This window comes from Pristiophorus japonicus, chromosome 3, assembly GCF_044704955.1.
Source record: "Pristiophorus japonicus isolate sPriJap1 chromosome 3, sPriJap1.hap1, whole genome shotgun sequence".
In the NCBI taxonomy this organism is placed as follows: Eukaryota; Metazoa; Chordata; class Chondrichthyes; family Pristiophoridae; genus Pristiophorus; species Pristiophorus japonicus.
Genome location: NC_091979.1, coordinates 293,992,887 through 294,009,111, shown reverse-complemented (window position 1 = coordinate 294,009,111; position 16,225 = coordinate 293,992,887). Strand labels below are relative to the sequence as shown.

The following is a 16,225-nucleotide window of genomic DNA, read 5'->3' as shown; positions in this document are numbered from 1 at the left end:
GAATAATTGGAACAGACAAGTGTTGTATTGCAATGGAAACAATAGATTATACAGCTATTTGCATTGTTGCTAGTATAGTGCTAGAAACTAGGATAATTTCCTGTTCCATGCAACTTTATCTAAAAAAGATCCTCCTATTCTAACTGGCTTATTGTATACAGCAAGATTCTTTTCCCTTTTAATCTAGATACAAAACTGATTAGAGGCAGTTTATTGGGAATGACTGCTATTTCAGTATGAATTTAATAATTCTGGAAACATCGGCCTAATTCTTCCCTTGTGTTTATGTTCCTGAATAACAATCCTTGCTCAGTGAGGTTGGGAGAGAGGCGGAGACTGAAGAGGAACAGTCTTTGCTAATAACTATATACAGAGATAAGATGGACAAATTTGAGGAAGTTACTTCCATTTGAAAGGTATTTGAGAAATTGCAGCCGTGACTCTGAAAGCTGGACAATTTTTCACGATGTGGGTGTACAGGTAGAGTGTCAGAAATCTGGAAACCTCAGGACCAAGGCCGTTCTGGATTTCATGTATTTCCAGATTTTTCGGAATGTTAAGGAAGGGGTCAACGGCTGGCGGGAGGGGGGTGTGGGGGAGAGGTGGTGGTGGTGGCGGACGGTTCGGCAGTGTCTGCTGCAGGTCAGAGGTCGGCAGTTCCAGGTTCGGCAGCATCGGTTGTGAGTCAGGGGTCAGCGGCCGGGGAAAAACCTGCGTTGAAGCCCAGCAAAAAAGTAAGTTTAAAGTTTTTATTAATGTTTCAGTGATTTAGTCAGTAAGGGTTTTGTAAATTTTCATTTTTTGTTTCTTGGAATTTTTTTTTTGGGTGTTTTTCCCCTCCCTAGGCCCAACTCACAGCGGTAATTGGTTTTATAAAAATGGCCGGATTTCGGAACATTTTCCAGATTCCGGACGACCCCGCCACGGACTGGCCCGGTGTCCAGATTCCGGAACATTCCGGATTTCGGACACTCCATCTGTATCAGCCAAATGTAATTCAATTAATAACTACAGACTTGGAGAACTGTGTAGACTGCAGACATGTGTGTTGCTGAGCAAATGCTGTTTCCAAGTGGCTGCTTTCATTTTCAGGGCATCTGCTCTCTGTTCTGTGAACAGCAGGACTCTGTTTGTGGCTACTGTCTGAATACCCTGTGGTAGTGGGAATGTGCAAATTATTTTTCTATTTTTTTATGTGCGTGTGATGAACGAGGGAATATCTTAAAACACAACCTACAACAGATTTTTGTCATGCATATTTCAAAATGATCAAATATTCATTCTCCCCACACAATCAATGGTAAAAGCATAGCTTTAAAATATGCATTAAGGCATATGCAAACACAATTTAGGATCATTTGTTAATGATGCTTACAGTATCCTCCCATTTAATCCAGTACAGTTAGTGATTTTGTGGAATTTACTCCAGCCAGAATGGTTATATTTCGGAACAAAACTTGGGTGCTACCTTTTCTTTTAACCAAAGTGTCTTGTAATCATTCAAATAGTGCCAAAACTATTTTTATTTTAACATTTCTCATTTTTCTTTAAGTCAAATAAGTGTTGCTCTCCATGACTTTCTGAAACATTGAAAAATATTGCTGCCTTAATGAACAGAAGTGGTATAGGGCTAGACTTTCCACTTGAGATCGCTGATCTATCACCCAAAAAGGAAGGCTATCACCCATTTCGCTTGAAAAGTGGTAAGTTGGGCCGGAACATCGCCGAAAAATTGGCGGCTCAACTTTCGTGTCACATCGCTGAGGTGATCGCCCACACATCACCCAGTGCAACTTTCGGCACATCGCCCACACGTTGCCAGGCTGATCGCTCACACCGAGAAGATTGCTGGACATCGCTAGAGAAAAGCTGCTTTTATCTGGCGTTCCTCACAGAACTCGGCACTATGGGCACCATTTTGAATGTCTGAGGAAATGAGAGGCTGCTTAAAGAAGGGGCTTATAATTTGAGTTATTTAAGGGGCTTAGTTACTGATTGATCCACTTACATTTATATTTATATTTATTTCAGTACAAAGGGCAATTATAGTGATGGGTCTGTAACTTCTCTACCATTACTTGTAAATGCTCACATGCTGGTGTCGGAAGTTGGATTTAGTGAAGGGCCCAATCAAAGAGGTGGCAGACTAATGCGGAGGAGGAGAACGTACACCCGAAGAGCTTACAGGGACAAGCAATCATACCTCAACTTGTCTGACAACACGTACCTTAGGAGGCTGCGCTTCCGAAAGGAGCTCATCGATGAGATATGCCAGCTGATCAAGAGAGATCTGCAGCCTACCAGTACCATCAGGACCGCATTGCCCGTTGAGGCAAAGGTGACTGCGACACTTTCCTTCTACGCATCGGGCTCCTTTCAGGCTTCAGCTGGAGACATCTGTGGTATCTCTCAGCACGTCATACATTGCTCCATTTGACAGGTGACTCAAGCCCTTTACACTCACAGGATGGACTTTATAAGCTTCCCTATGACCAGGGAGGTACAGACCGGGAGGACTTTGGGTTTCTCGAGAATGGCAAACTTCCCCAAGGTGCAGGGAGCAATAGACTACACACATCGCCCTGAAAGCACTTTACGGGATGAGGAGGTGTTTCGTAACCGAAAGAGATTCCACTCCCTGAATGTGCAACTCGTTGTTGACCACAACCAAATAATCATGGCAGTAAATGCTAAATTTCCAGGCAGCATCCAAGATGTGCACATCCTGTGTGAGAGCGCTGTCTCTGACCTGTGACAGTCAACCACAAGGTCACGGTTGGTTGCTGGGGGATAAAGGATATAGCCTTGCCAGCTGGCTCATGACCCCCCTGCGTAATCCCCAGATGGAAGCCGAGAAGCGCTACAACGAAAGCTACATAGCCACACACAATATCGTTAAAAAGACAATTGGAGTGCTCAAGCAGTGCTTCAGGTGCCTGGACCACTCTGGAAGCAGCCTACAATACCACCCTGAGCAGGTCGCCGAGTTTATTGTGGTGTGCTGCATGTTACATAACCTAGCTATAAGGAGAGGCCAACAATTGCCAGATGGGGCTGCCGGTCCACCTCAGGAAGGAGTGGAGGCGGAAGAGGCAGATGAGGAGGAGAAAGCTGGTGAGGACAATCAGCCTGGTGATGAATCCATGGTCCCCCCCCGGCAAGAATGGAAAAACCCCATGGGAGTTGAGCCAGCAGCTCATAAATGAACGCTTTGCATGAACTTACATTGGTTACAGTTACAGAGAGACAACAGTTGCAATTGCGTTACGTTTCATCCTTGCCTGGTCTGGCCTTGCCATTGTTTTCCAACAGTTGTATTCATGTTTTACCTTAATTTATGTTATTAGAAGACACTGCACAACAATTGTAAAGTGAAATACATTTTTTTAATGATTTAACAAAATTTAAGACTAATTTAACTAATACCCACTCACCCCCACCTCTACCCCAACAGTGAACCAGCAATAAATTAAAAAAAAACAACAATGAACAATATAACAACAATAAAGCACTCCCCTCCCTACCTGCGGCCATGTTTCACTCCAGGTCGGTCACCGCCCCTCCCCCCACCCATTTTGGTCCCCAGGCACCGGGATGAGTCAGGCATGCAGTGGGCGACGGCAAGACTTCCTGCTGTGGGCAGGGGCGGGGGGGAGGGTGACGGTGGCTTGATCGGCTCTTGGGGTGTTGGAGGGGAAGACATAGCTACTGTATCGCCTTCCAAGTCCAAAGGCAGTGCTTCCTCCTGACTCGCTTGTGTGCTGGTGGTATGGGCGATGGCACCTTGGAGTGCAGTACCGTGTCCCGCCACTATTGCATGCCGCAAGGCATCGATGGGGGCGGTCGTCGCACGCACCTCTTGGATCATCTGCGAGCAGACGCCCGGGACACGTCCCTCGTGTGTACCACGAATGCCTGGAGGAGCTCGCAACTTATCGCGACACACTCCATGCACAGTCTGGTCAAACCCTTGATACGATCGGCCAGAGCAGGCGTGTGCTGACCTCGCTGACTCCACCTCCATGGGGTTGGCGTGAGTACTAACGTGCCTTGCTGTCGCCGGCTTCAAGCCACTTGGTCCCGCTACCTCTTCTGTCAAAACTGACGTTATGGCTGCAGGTCCCACAGATGATTGATCCAGCGGAGCGATGCTACAGACATCCTCCTCCGTTTCCAATACTTACTCATCTTCCTGCTCCGTTGTCTCTACGTTGTCCTCAGCTTCTTCCTCCTCCTCCCCACCCGTGGTGAGGACCACGGTCAAAGTTGTAGGTTGTAGTTGAGGTTCCGGTTGCGCCTCGCTATGCATGGGTGTTGGACCTGTAAAACACAATTGAGCTTATTATGATGGAAGGGAACACATTCTTATGGTGCGCTGGCACACGGAGGAGGAGCAGCACTACTACAATAAATGAGACCAAGAGACGTTACACAATCACACATCACACGGTAGAACATATGGTAGTAAATCCAAGTGAAATTCAGTGATCCAGAGCTGTGGAGGCTGGATCAGTCGGAGAAAGACAGAATGATAAAGGAGTGAAGGTTTATGGGGAGTGGACAGAGAAGGGGCCAGATGGTCTGCTCCTGCTCTGATCTCTTGTTGTCATCCTGAGAGTGGCACAGAGGCCGCATGGGAATCAGGAGAGCTGCTTGCATAACATGACATCTTTCGTATATTATAATGAAATGACCTTACATTACTTTAACACTGCTTGATGCATTACTCGTGACGCAAGCGAGGGATCTGCCTCACCACGGTGGCCGAGGGGAGTATGACCTCTGATCAGTGCCGCTGTCTGTTCCTATAATTCTGTGAGCGGTGTAAGCTGGGCAGGGCCTCCTTCGGTGTGCCTGCGCCTCAGCCCGATTCTTTGATAACTTCCTCTGCAAATGTGACAAGAGCATGGCATAAACTAATTGGCTAGGTACTATCATGGAAAGACAGCAGTTTCCAACGTTATATGCTAATAGGGTTTTTATCCACAATTGATGCATGGTTATAACAGAGATCGTATTTAGGATCTAATGCTTGATGCAAACATCTCTCTCGACTACAATCTCCATCGAAGGGCCCAAGGGAGTGGTGGGAATCAGGATAGCTGGTAAACTCGACAATGACAGGAGCTAAAGTGTCCCAGGGGAGACAGTAAGCTAGGGCAGCTCTCCCCCAGTCCATGCTGGGTCACTGTGTAAGTGACAGCAGCCACAGGGACTTAAAGATGCAGGTTCATAGCCCTGTCCAGATCTTAGCAGGAATATATGTAAGAATAACGAGCTTAATTTCAATCCTGAAGATTTATAATTATAATTACAATTTGCATCATTACAATTTAAAATCTATACTTACTCTTGCCAAAGCAACCAGGCTGTTCCAGTGCTTCTGGCACTGGTCAGAGCCCCTGGCCTCGTGGGACGCAGACGAGACTATGTCGACGATCTTGCCCCATATTTTTCTGTAGGCCCAGGGTGGAGTTTCCCACGCTCACCCTGGGTTAATTGAGCCCACCGGGAGTGCACCTCAGCGACTAAGACCTCGTTTGCCTCACCAGAAAATGGTTTGGCCCTCTTTCCCCCCCGCCATCCCTCCTCCTCACCTTGCATGCTATTATCAGAATCTGACATTTGAAAAAAAACTGCTTTCTCTTTTTTTTACTCCAACTGCTGCTTTTCTCTCTCTCCTCTCCTCTCCTCCCCCCTCCCCCTTCTGCGCATGCATGGGTGACCCCTGACCTCCCAAATCGCGGGAAAACTAGGTTGCAAAAAAACCCCGCATGCACAGAAGGCCGTTGCTAAGGAAGCCTTGCCTTCCACATTGCTAGGGCTCATTTCACATCGCCAGGCAATCGCACCCCCAAAAAAGCCAAAAATGGCCGATGTTCCAGCGATCATGAAGGCTGGAACATCGGCCGTTTTTTGGGCACTGGCGATCTAAGTGGAAAGTCTAGCCCATAGAGTTTTGGTGCACTGCACATGCTGTGGTTAGGATAGGCTAACCAATTGTGAATATCGCTGGGTGTATCCCTGTGCTTATCGAAATGCAAGAATGCTGTGATTGATAAACCCATAAATCTTGTAAGGAGCATTAATTAAAAGGTACCAGATGGATCTTTAACCACTTCACCTTAACATCAAAGAACCATCTGGAGACTTGCTGTCCATAGCTTGATTATTAGATGCCTAAAATATACTGCACTTGAACTTTCTTACATTAACCAGTCCAAATTACATTAACCGTTATGCAAACTAACCTCCATTTTATGACACATGGTACATTATCATGTGAATGAGAGAATCTCTTGTCATGATCAAAGAGGAAATCAGATACTGAAATCATGAACTACCATGTCTGTGAGCACTCTTACTGATATGTCCTTACTATACAGTATAAATGCACATGAGGCCCATACTTGAGAGAAGGTCACTCTGTGACCAGTTACCTTTATTACCAAGACCTCAAGTGATGAAGGTGGGTGGAGCTTCCCCTTTTATACCTGAAAGTCCAGTCTCCCACAAGTTAACCCCCTTGTGGTCAATGTTCTCAAGATGTACAACTTAGATCAACTTATACATGGGTTACAATGATAGTTGAATACATGACACTTACGATAACATAAGTAAAATCCTCTTAATATTAACATTACAAAATACACGATACTTAAGCAGCTGTTATTAACTGACCGGATCAGTAGTCCTACGGTGTGAATATGACGGTGTGACTGGCTTTTCCCTGACTCTATGAAACTCTTTCCACATTCGACACATTTATAAGGTCTTCCTCCTGCCTGGATCAACCTTGCACATGTTAACTTAGTTAAGGTGTTGAAGGCTGGGTCTCTTTGGTACACTTGAAGAGATGAGAGATGAAAAGTTGGCACAATTTGTTACCCTGCACCCAGACTATTTACTGAGGCTGAATCAAACCTCCGGTGAGCTGCTCCTTATGCCACCACTTTTTTTTTTGTTCATGAAACTCTGCTTTCTTAAGTCTCTCATTGTTGTCTTGCGGTGTCTAGATATTGTCACTGTGGATGACGGGGCTAGATCAGGGGAGCTGTTGAATTTGGAATTTTTTCCATAAAATTCTAATAGTCATTGGATGTTGCGCTCACCCTGGAGTTCAATCTTGGCACAGCTCAGCTGCGTCTCTCATGCCCCCCAAAGACTCCAGTTCTTGTAAAGTTTCCTGAATGTTCTGGAATTTCCTGGGTATCTTTTGATATAGCTGGTTCACATGAAATAAACAGTTAATTTCTTGTTAACCACGTCATCTTTTCACATACTCTGTCCTTGTGTTGACATGGATTTTATTTTTCTGGAGCAATTTATTTATGTTCTTTGGTCTATGTTTGCCAAACTCATTTATCCAGTTTTGTATTGAACACTTTGTGGTTCTGTAGTTTTGCAAAACCCTTAATGTGTAAGACAAGACTTACCTGGAGTCTTTTCAATTTCTGATTCATTACAAGTTGTAGCTAACAAAGTTTGGGTTATGAACTGTGCTACCTGAATTAGATTATGAGGATGATATGAATGAGCACAATCTTCAGATTGGGCGATACCTCGTGCATTAGTATATCTGTTCTCGTCAATATCTGAGTATTTATAAGCCACTCCACTGCTACCTAGATCTGTTCGAAAAGATGTCTTCACAGTGTGCGTTTCACTGCAGGGGCAGTGAATGAGCTCTACCATTTGATGCAAGCAATTTGGCAATCAGGACAGCTCTTCACGTGGCTGTGAAGATCAGAATGGCACTTGGCTTCTATGCTTCTGGATGCCTGCAGGAGACATCTGCAAACTTGGGCCAATCTGCAATTCATAAGGAAAGGGACTGGTGCCCATTTTACCAGGGAAAACCCTTTTATAACTTTCTCAGTGGAAAGGCGACACCAACTGGAGAGGGCACAGAACTTCTTCAAATTGGCAGGCCTCCTAATCCAGTCATTACAGATGGATCCCATTTGGACACCAGGGCTCCAGGCTTCAAGCCAAAAGTATAAATGAGAAGGAAGAGATTTCACTCAGCAAAGGACCTTGCATTTATATAGTGCCTTTCACAACCTCCGGTCATCCTAAAGCGCTTTACAACCAATTAACTATTTTGAAGTGTAGTCACTGTTGTAATATAGGAAATGCGGCAGCCAATTTGCGCACAGCAAACTCCCAGACACACACAACCAGATAATCTGTATTTGTTTTTTTAGCTTTTGATTGAGGGATAAATATTAGCCAGGACACCGGGGATAACTCCCCTGCTCTTTAAATAGTGGGATTCTGACATCTACCCGAGAGGGCAGATGGGGCTTCGGTTTAACGTCACAACTGAAAGACTACACCTCCAACAGTGCAGCATTGGAATGTCAGCCTTTATTTGTTCAAGTCTCGAGTGTAATTTTGAACTCATCACCTTCTGGCTCAGAGGCATGAGTGCTAACCACTGAGCCAAGCCTCCGTAGGTATTGAGGCCTATCTAACCAAATTAATTTGATTGTGCACATTAATAACAGTTATCCATGGAGTACCCATGATGCTTTTATTAGGCAGCAGTTCACAGAACACAATATTTGAAGGTCCGGAGAGAATGAATGGATGATTTTTGGAAAATGAGAGTTATCTTTTATCCCGTGGCTTGCTGACCCTGATTTAAAAACTCTGACACGGCAGCAAAGCGCAGATGTAATGAGACTTATTCTACCATCTGAGTTACTGACAAGCACACCACAGGGGTGTTAAAGCAATAGTTTCATTGTCTGTGTGCTGCTGTACAATCCAGCCAAGTTTTTCAAAATTATCACTGTGCTGCATGCAAGTTTGCCAGCTAAAGACGACTAAGCACACAGCAGTACAAAGAGGAGGCTCATTGGTTCTTTTCTCAGAGTAGTGAGCCTCTGGAACATATTGCCAGCTGGTGTGGTGGGTGCTGACTCTCTGCCTTCAAGTGGGAGCTGGATCGGTTCTTAAGCAGAGATCGCATCCTATAGAAGGTAAGTATCTTTATAGAGAACACGTAGCCCATGTAATCTCCTGGACTGGTTTCGTTCACCTGAGGAGGTTGGAGAGGAATCTTCCAAAGTATTTTTTTCCCTTATTGGCCCTAGGTTTTATCTTTTTTGCCTCTCCCAGAAGATTATAGCAGGGGACAGGGGGTGAGAGGCGTCTGACTATCATGAGGTGTGGGTTAGGCTTGATGGACCAGCTGGTCTTTTCCTGCTCGTCAATTTCATATGTTTGTATGAAGCTGCGGGCCCACGTCGGGATGGGAAAGAGGAGGGACTTAAAATGGAGGGAGTTGATAAACGGGCTTGCAGATTATTGCAGCAGTCTGATTGGGTACTATTTCAGTAATTGATGCATTCTGCCATGAAAAGCTAAGTTTTCTGAAAACTCACACATTTGGAATTTCAACCCCAACAAACCGATGGGTTTGGGTCAGGTAGGAGGTTAAATTGTTAAAAATCTGAATCCCACTTCAAACCTGCCTACTTCTGGTGGGGGTGGGGGGTGGCCTGGCACTTTAAATATGATAATTAGGTTCGGAGCCTCGGATTTAACTTGGGCTTCGTGAATCTTGGCTGCTGCAGCAAGACGAGAACCGCCTCGGAAACCCAGACTTCCGGGTTTCCCACGCACTCCCCCTGCTCCCAGCACATCAGAATATTAAAATTCCCCCCATTGTTCCCCTAACAACATGCCACACTTGCTTCTACTTAACCTTAGCTGCTGCCTTTCAATATCTTTCCTACAAATAATTGTCCACACTAAGAAGTAATAAAAAGACCTATATTTATATAAGTGCTCCAAATCCTACCACTGTGCTTCACCTTGGTGACCTTGTAGGATGAACTTGTCTTACTACATTTCCAAGGCTATATTTAAATGATTTCTGAGTGGTACCAAGCTGTTGGGCACTCTCTGTCAGGATGTTAGTGGCCTTGAGCCTTTGGATACAAGGTCATGAGATTCCCCTCCAACTGCTGGAGTAGTATCCAACAAAATAGTGGTTTTTGCACTTCAATGCTTTTGGGGGCCTGGCTAGAGTGGAACTTGAGCATCCTGAGGACCCTGCCAGATTTACCACTTTTGGCCTTAAATCAAATCAGATGATCTATTCTATGTTTTTTGACTCTTCAGATTCACTAGTTCTGAATCAATCAGTGAACTAATTGTATTGAACACAGTAAAATAAATCAATCTCTGAATATTTCAGAATTAAACCAAGTTTATATTTCCAGCTTTATTGTGTGGGTGTTTGAATGGTGTTATTAAACCATTGAAAAATCTGATTAATTACATTAATTGGCTGCCACCTCTTTGTATCTAATGCAATGTATGCACCGAAGCCAGTCCACTGGGTTGATAGTACAATACAGCTTATGTACTTTCACTTTTTTTTTGTTCTATGGCATTGACTAAATTGGATCTTTACACGGACTTGTCTAAAACCTAATATTGTATGAAACCTAATGGGCGTGGGTGTATGCATACACACTATCGATTAATATCTAATCATTAAAAGTCTTCTCACATTAAATATGAATGCGACATCTTTTACACAACACTTTTACTTGTATAGATTCATTTTTTTTTTACAGGACATTGAAGTCCTAATAATTTGCAAGTATGCTATCTGTGTAAAAACTATTCACGTGTCCATTTCTCTGATGTTGATAACCTTTCGACATCAATCCAGGCATCATATCAGGACAACACTCGGGCAATCTCAGTCAGGTGGAATTTGGGCTTTTTAAATAGAATAGGGAGGGAAATGATTTTTTAAAATATATTTCACAAACTTGAAAGAATGTGGGGAATTTGACTTTTATATATTTAAAGAAAACAACTTAGGATTCCTAATTGTATTCTATAATTGTAGGTTTAAAACCTACAGTCACGCAAGTTACGCATTCAATAAATATTTGCCTTTAAATGTGTTGACGTTTAGATGTCTTAAGCTTACTATATTGTTTACTGTTTAACATGTGAAAAATGATATATCTCTTTCTGCTACAGGTGGAAGTCAAGCCATATGTCCTGGATGATCAGATGTGTGATGAATGCCAGGGTGCCCGTTGTGGTGGAAAGTTTGCTCCTTTCTTCTGTGCCAATGTTACCTGTTTGCAGTATTACTGTGAATACTGCTGGGCAAGCATACATTCACGTGCTGGCAGGGAATTTCACAAGCCTCTTGTGAAGGAAGGAGGTGATCGCCCACGTCACGTCCCATTCCGCTGGAGCTGAAGCGTCTTACAGTCTACCAACACATACTGGATTGGAGAGCGCTGCCTCAGGGCTGAGAGGGTTCTGGAAATTGGTGCATTCTTCCTCAGATAAAGAATGTGTTTTTTTTGTGTTTTTTTTTGAAGTCACATTACTGAACTCATCCAAGATTGTCTGGTATATAAAATTTCAGAGTATCTGTACTGAATCTGCACTTTGGCTCTCAAACATCTGCTTGGTACCTTTTTTTGTTTTGTCTAATATTGGACTTTGCATTGTGATTTAGGAGTTGTAGCTGATATGCCATCAGCCACTGCCAGGTTGATGCTCACGTTTCCCATGACAGGAGCATGCACTTATTTTCAGAAACTTAGACTTGCCCCTAGAAGACTTACCAAAGGTAACACACTGTAGGTGGCATATGTAGCAAAACATTCTTCTCAAATATTCAGCAATTATACATTTTGGATCATTTAGGATACCAGTTACCCTAAAAATAAGCCTTTTTTGCTCTCCATTTTGACTTGCAAGAATAATACCTCATAAGCTCAATTTAATTTTGCTGGGGGTTTTTTGGTTAGGTCTTTCTTAGTGTTATGTAAATGTATGCTGCAATAGCTTTTGCTGCTAAATAAATGGTATTGCAGATATCATAGTACTTTATCAGGCTAGGGTTATAAATAAATATGGAGCGTAATGCTGCCGGGAAAAATGCAGTATAGCATGGAGAAAGCTCCAGAGGAAAGTCAGTAGTTTTGACTGCATGTTTACTTAACCAGGTTGCTGCATGCAATAAATTTTGTGTATCATGTCTCTTGTATCTGCTGACAACCTGCCCACCAGTGCACAAAAATAATTATGTAGGCTACAAAAAAAGATTTCAGTATGAGATAATTGGCTAATAACTGGAGGAAGGCATGCCTCAGTAATGTAAATGCTATGGAGTTTGAATCTGTGTCCATTAAAGCATTACAGATATCACAAATACTTATAGATGTAGGATATCTTGAAGTTATGTTGATGGTAGGTGAAGTACTCTGCGGTGATCACTTATTGTGCAATTTTTATATAGTAAGGTGATTATGTATAGTACTGTGATAAAAGTAACCGTTGTAATGTCTGACATAGAAGTAAGTGATGCTTCATAATCAGTGTATAAACAAAGTGAGCTCAGTTTAAAAAAAATAAAATAAAACAAAAAAATTCTGCTGCTTGCACCATTTACATAGCTTCAGACCTTGTCCAGAAAACCAAAGAGCTCATACACTACCAATATATTTGTCGACTGACAAGTAGGCACATTAGGAAAGGAAACTAATGCTAAAGAACTGTCTGCACAAAGTCAAAATGGAGATGTCTGCTTTCTGGTTCAGAATAAACTCCCCAAATCCCTGGGTATATCCTGCAAAGCTTGAATTCTAATAAGATCTGCTAATTAGTGGACATTTTTTAGCATGTACAGTGGGGCTGCAGATTTCAACCAAACACAGGCTAAGTGTACCGACAGTGGGGATTTGTACACAGTGACCTTCAGCAGCTCTGGGGACAATCTGACTGGATATGACACCGCATAGTAGATTTGATACTAATTGTTGAGTCATTTGTGTGTTGTGATGTCCTGTTTGTGTCCAGTAAGTCTTTATTTTCTTTTTTTAGTTTTTTTTTTCAGTGTTTAGTTGCAAGTATTGGCATTGAAATGGAATTTTTTTTGAAAAAGAAGAAGAAATTACTTTTTTACTGGTAAATCGCTTATTATCCCTTTGGAGGTTAACTTCTGGGCTTTTTGTGATATTGCTTTCTTGCCCAGGCATGTTTTTCTATGTTTTTTCATTATCTGTATAAGACATTTGTTATGCACTACTTTTTGTATCTGGACAGTTTTCAACAGTCAGCTGATTTTTTAAGGCGTGCTTTCTGACTGACATGATCTTTTGCAATACCTCAATTTTGAAATATAGGAAAGAAATTGATATTTTCTAAGTAAGTTTATTCTAAAAATATATATTAATTTAATTCTGCAAGGAAATGATTTAACAGATGGGTAATTTTATTTTTTTCATGCTTATTTGCTTTTTTGGAAACTGAAGGAGCTAGAGCTTTATAACTTTAATATGGAGAATTGTAGTTAGCTACAGTACAAGACTTAAAAAAAAATCTACCTAAATGTGGAAAAGTGAACATTTATAAACCGTTTCCCCTTCTTAATATAGTTTAATGTATGAATTTAAAAGCTGGAATGTAAAGAAATAGTTAATTAAAAAAAACGGCTTGGGATAGACACATTGGTGCTGGAAGCTGTTAGTAGAAAGTGAAATTAAAATATTTTTCACTTAATTTGTGTATTTATCATTAATCCTTTAAATTCGACTGACCAGAATTGTGAAAGAATTCTTCTGTTCATGTTATTTTTGTATGAATATCTTTTTATGTTAAGTTATAACATGCCCCAATTTGTTTACTTGTTAATGAATATAAATGAGGTCCTTCAGATTGAGAATGTTATTTCTAAGGAGTTCAAATTGTAACTTGACTAAGAGCCCCTTGGTGCATCAGGTCCATACGTGGCCTTCTCTTGATGTTGGAGACTTGAATTAGTCAATTTTGAAGGCTAACTTAACCTCAACTCTTTGTTGTAATGTGCAATACTGTTTGTACTGTTTGTAAAAAAAAAAAATCAAAAGCATAAATCTTTATTGAAGATTTATTTTCATTGCAAACTTTAGACATTGTGATTCACTAAATCATTTTTCTACTGTCAAGTGTGTACCTTTCTTCATGCTAGTATTTTTTCAATAGTAATGTAGCCTTTGTACTGATACAAATATTCATTGTTATTTTTAGAGAGATTTTTGCTAAAACCAGAGGATTTAAACATATTTACGTATTTTTCTTAATTTAGTTATTTTTCTTTACAGACTGCTTTTCTCACCATAATAGTCATTTCTGGGAGAGACTTTCATATCTGGTCAATGTCCAATATTATTTTGTATTTTTACTTGGAATAAATTAATTTTATGATGCTAATTCTTTAAAGTTTATTTTCAGTTTTGTTATTTTTTTGGAGCTGAAACATTTGTAATATTGTTACTAAAGTGTCTAGTTTTGAAATGCAAAGCTTCATGTATTAACTTGCTGAAGTGGTTTACAGTAGTGTGGTAATGACAAACGGCTGACAATGTAGAGTGATTGATGATGTAATTGAATGAATGGGCAATAAAACGACCAGAATGGAGCAGACAAAATGTTGTGCTATTGTGGGGGGAAAGAATCAGTTGTATGTGGGGAGTCTATCTGTCTTGCCGAGTGATAAGGCATGGATTTTTGGAGATGGGAAATGCCTTTTTTTTTGTGAAGGCTGGATTGTTTGTAGCAACCAGTTTTTGTACTGCTTTGTACATCCACTTGATCTTTCTTTCTAGTTACTAACCAAACTTTTCCTCTCCGTCTCAGTTAGCTGCTACAGTGTTGAAAATATGCCACCAAGTATTTATAAATGCAAGCAATTACTATATACCCCAACTGGGTAGCTAGCCGGAAATTATAGGTAAATGTGAAAATTCTGCAATTTTTTTTTGCACAAAATTCATAGCTAATGCACCACTTTTAGTATTGAGTCAGTTCACTTAACATTAAGGTGCTAATACTAAAACATAATATAGCCAAACTTTTCTGGATGTAGTTGTATTGGGGTATACAGTACAAGTATTTGTAACTTTGCTGTTAAATAATGGAAAACATCATTTTTAGAGTGTTCAAAGCTAGGGTGTCTGTTTGTTTCTAAACAAACTACTAATTTTAAATGTATCTTTTACTGTTCTCCTAGATTGTTTAGCTAGTACTCTTACATGGCATATACATTTTGGCTTGGACTAATGCTTGTACGGAACTGCAGTACTGTGACTAAACATGGAGCTCAATGCTGCTACTGCTTACCAATGCTTAAGTTTGTAGTTTGGACTTTATTTTTTCTGTACTAACAAGTAAACCTTATTAAACTTAGTTGTATGAAGCAGTAACATTTGTCATGATTTTGCATGATCATTGACGAGTGTGGGAATGATCTGCCGCTGTTAAAACCACAGAAGTCTCTTGTAGTCTAATTGGCCAAAAGATCTCTCGTCCATGAACACTTGAACTTGCAAAGCAGCACCATCTACAGGCAATACTCATTTATTGAAATTCTGCATCTGATTAAAAGTTCTGCTATGCCTATATTTGGAGTTTGCTCAAAACATCAAATTTAAAAATTGGCCAGTTCACCACAAAATTATTACATTTAATGAACTGTTATAACAAACCATAAGCACAATGGAAAAATACTAATTTCTAGCAAAGAAAGTAATTCAATGTTATTTCCAGTTCCAATGAATGATCTTTTCAGCGGTTTAATCAGCTCTGCACAAATTTTCTTCTTTCCTTGTGTAAGGTTTATTTGTTCAAATTCACTACTTCCCTGAAGACACTATTCTGCATCCTCTTCCTCCACAGCGCACCTACTCCTGGTGACATGGCAGATACCCTGCTGTCTGTACAGATTTTCAATGTAGTTATGAACTAATATGTAGTGAAAAAGTTGTAAAACTTCACACAATTAAGTTTGCACACTTAATAGCTGTTAATATCGCTGCTGTTTTAAAAAAAATAGCACTGTGATTTATTTCTGTTGTACTGTAATACATTAATATCCAAAAAGCACTTAAAGTAGTCTACTGAGCAATAAGCAGTAAGAAACAAAACAACCTGTTTTTTCTATTTTTTTTTTAAACTTCTGTTTCATCTACTACTGCAGAGTGCAATGCTTTTACTGGTCAAACACGTACAAATGTGAAGCACACATTTAACACATAATGTGAATTACATAGAGCAGAGCTAGGTCTGGTGGAGTGAGGGCATGGTGCAGAGACCATACAAATGATCCAATCAAAGCTTGCTGGATTGTATTTCTTGTCTTATCTTCCTTCACCCTCTTCTCCAATTTTTCTTCTTTCCCCCCCCCCCCCCCCAC

General features: G+C 41.1%; 1 protein-coding gene across 5 annotated transcripts in view; it reads left to right on the top strand.

Annotated features, from left to right (window-relative positions):
- cpeb3 (cytoplasmic polyadenylation element binding protein 3) overlaps positions 1 to 12,902 on the top strand; it is a 138,846-nt gene extending 125,944 nt beyond the window's left edge. For all 5 annotated transcript variants that reach the window (XM_070875043.1, XM_070875045.1, XM_070875044.1 and 2 more), the window contains one exon: positions 11,014 to 12,902. In XM_070875043.1, the coding sequence (XP_070731144.1) occupies positions 11,014 to 11,241 (228 nt within the window). In that variant the 3' untranslated portion in view covers positions 11,242 to 12,902. The remainder of the gene's footprint in view (positions 1 to 11,013) is intronic.
- Positions 12,903 to 16,225: the final 3,323 nt, after the last annotated feature.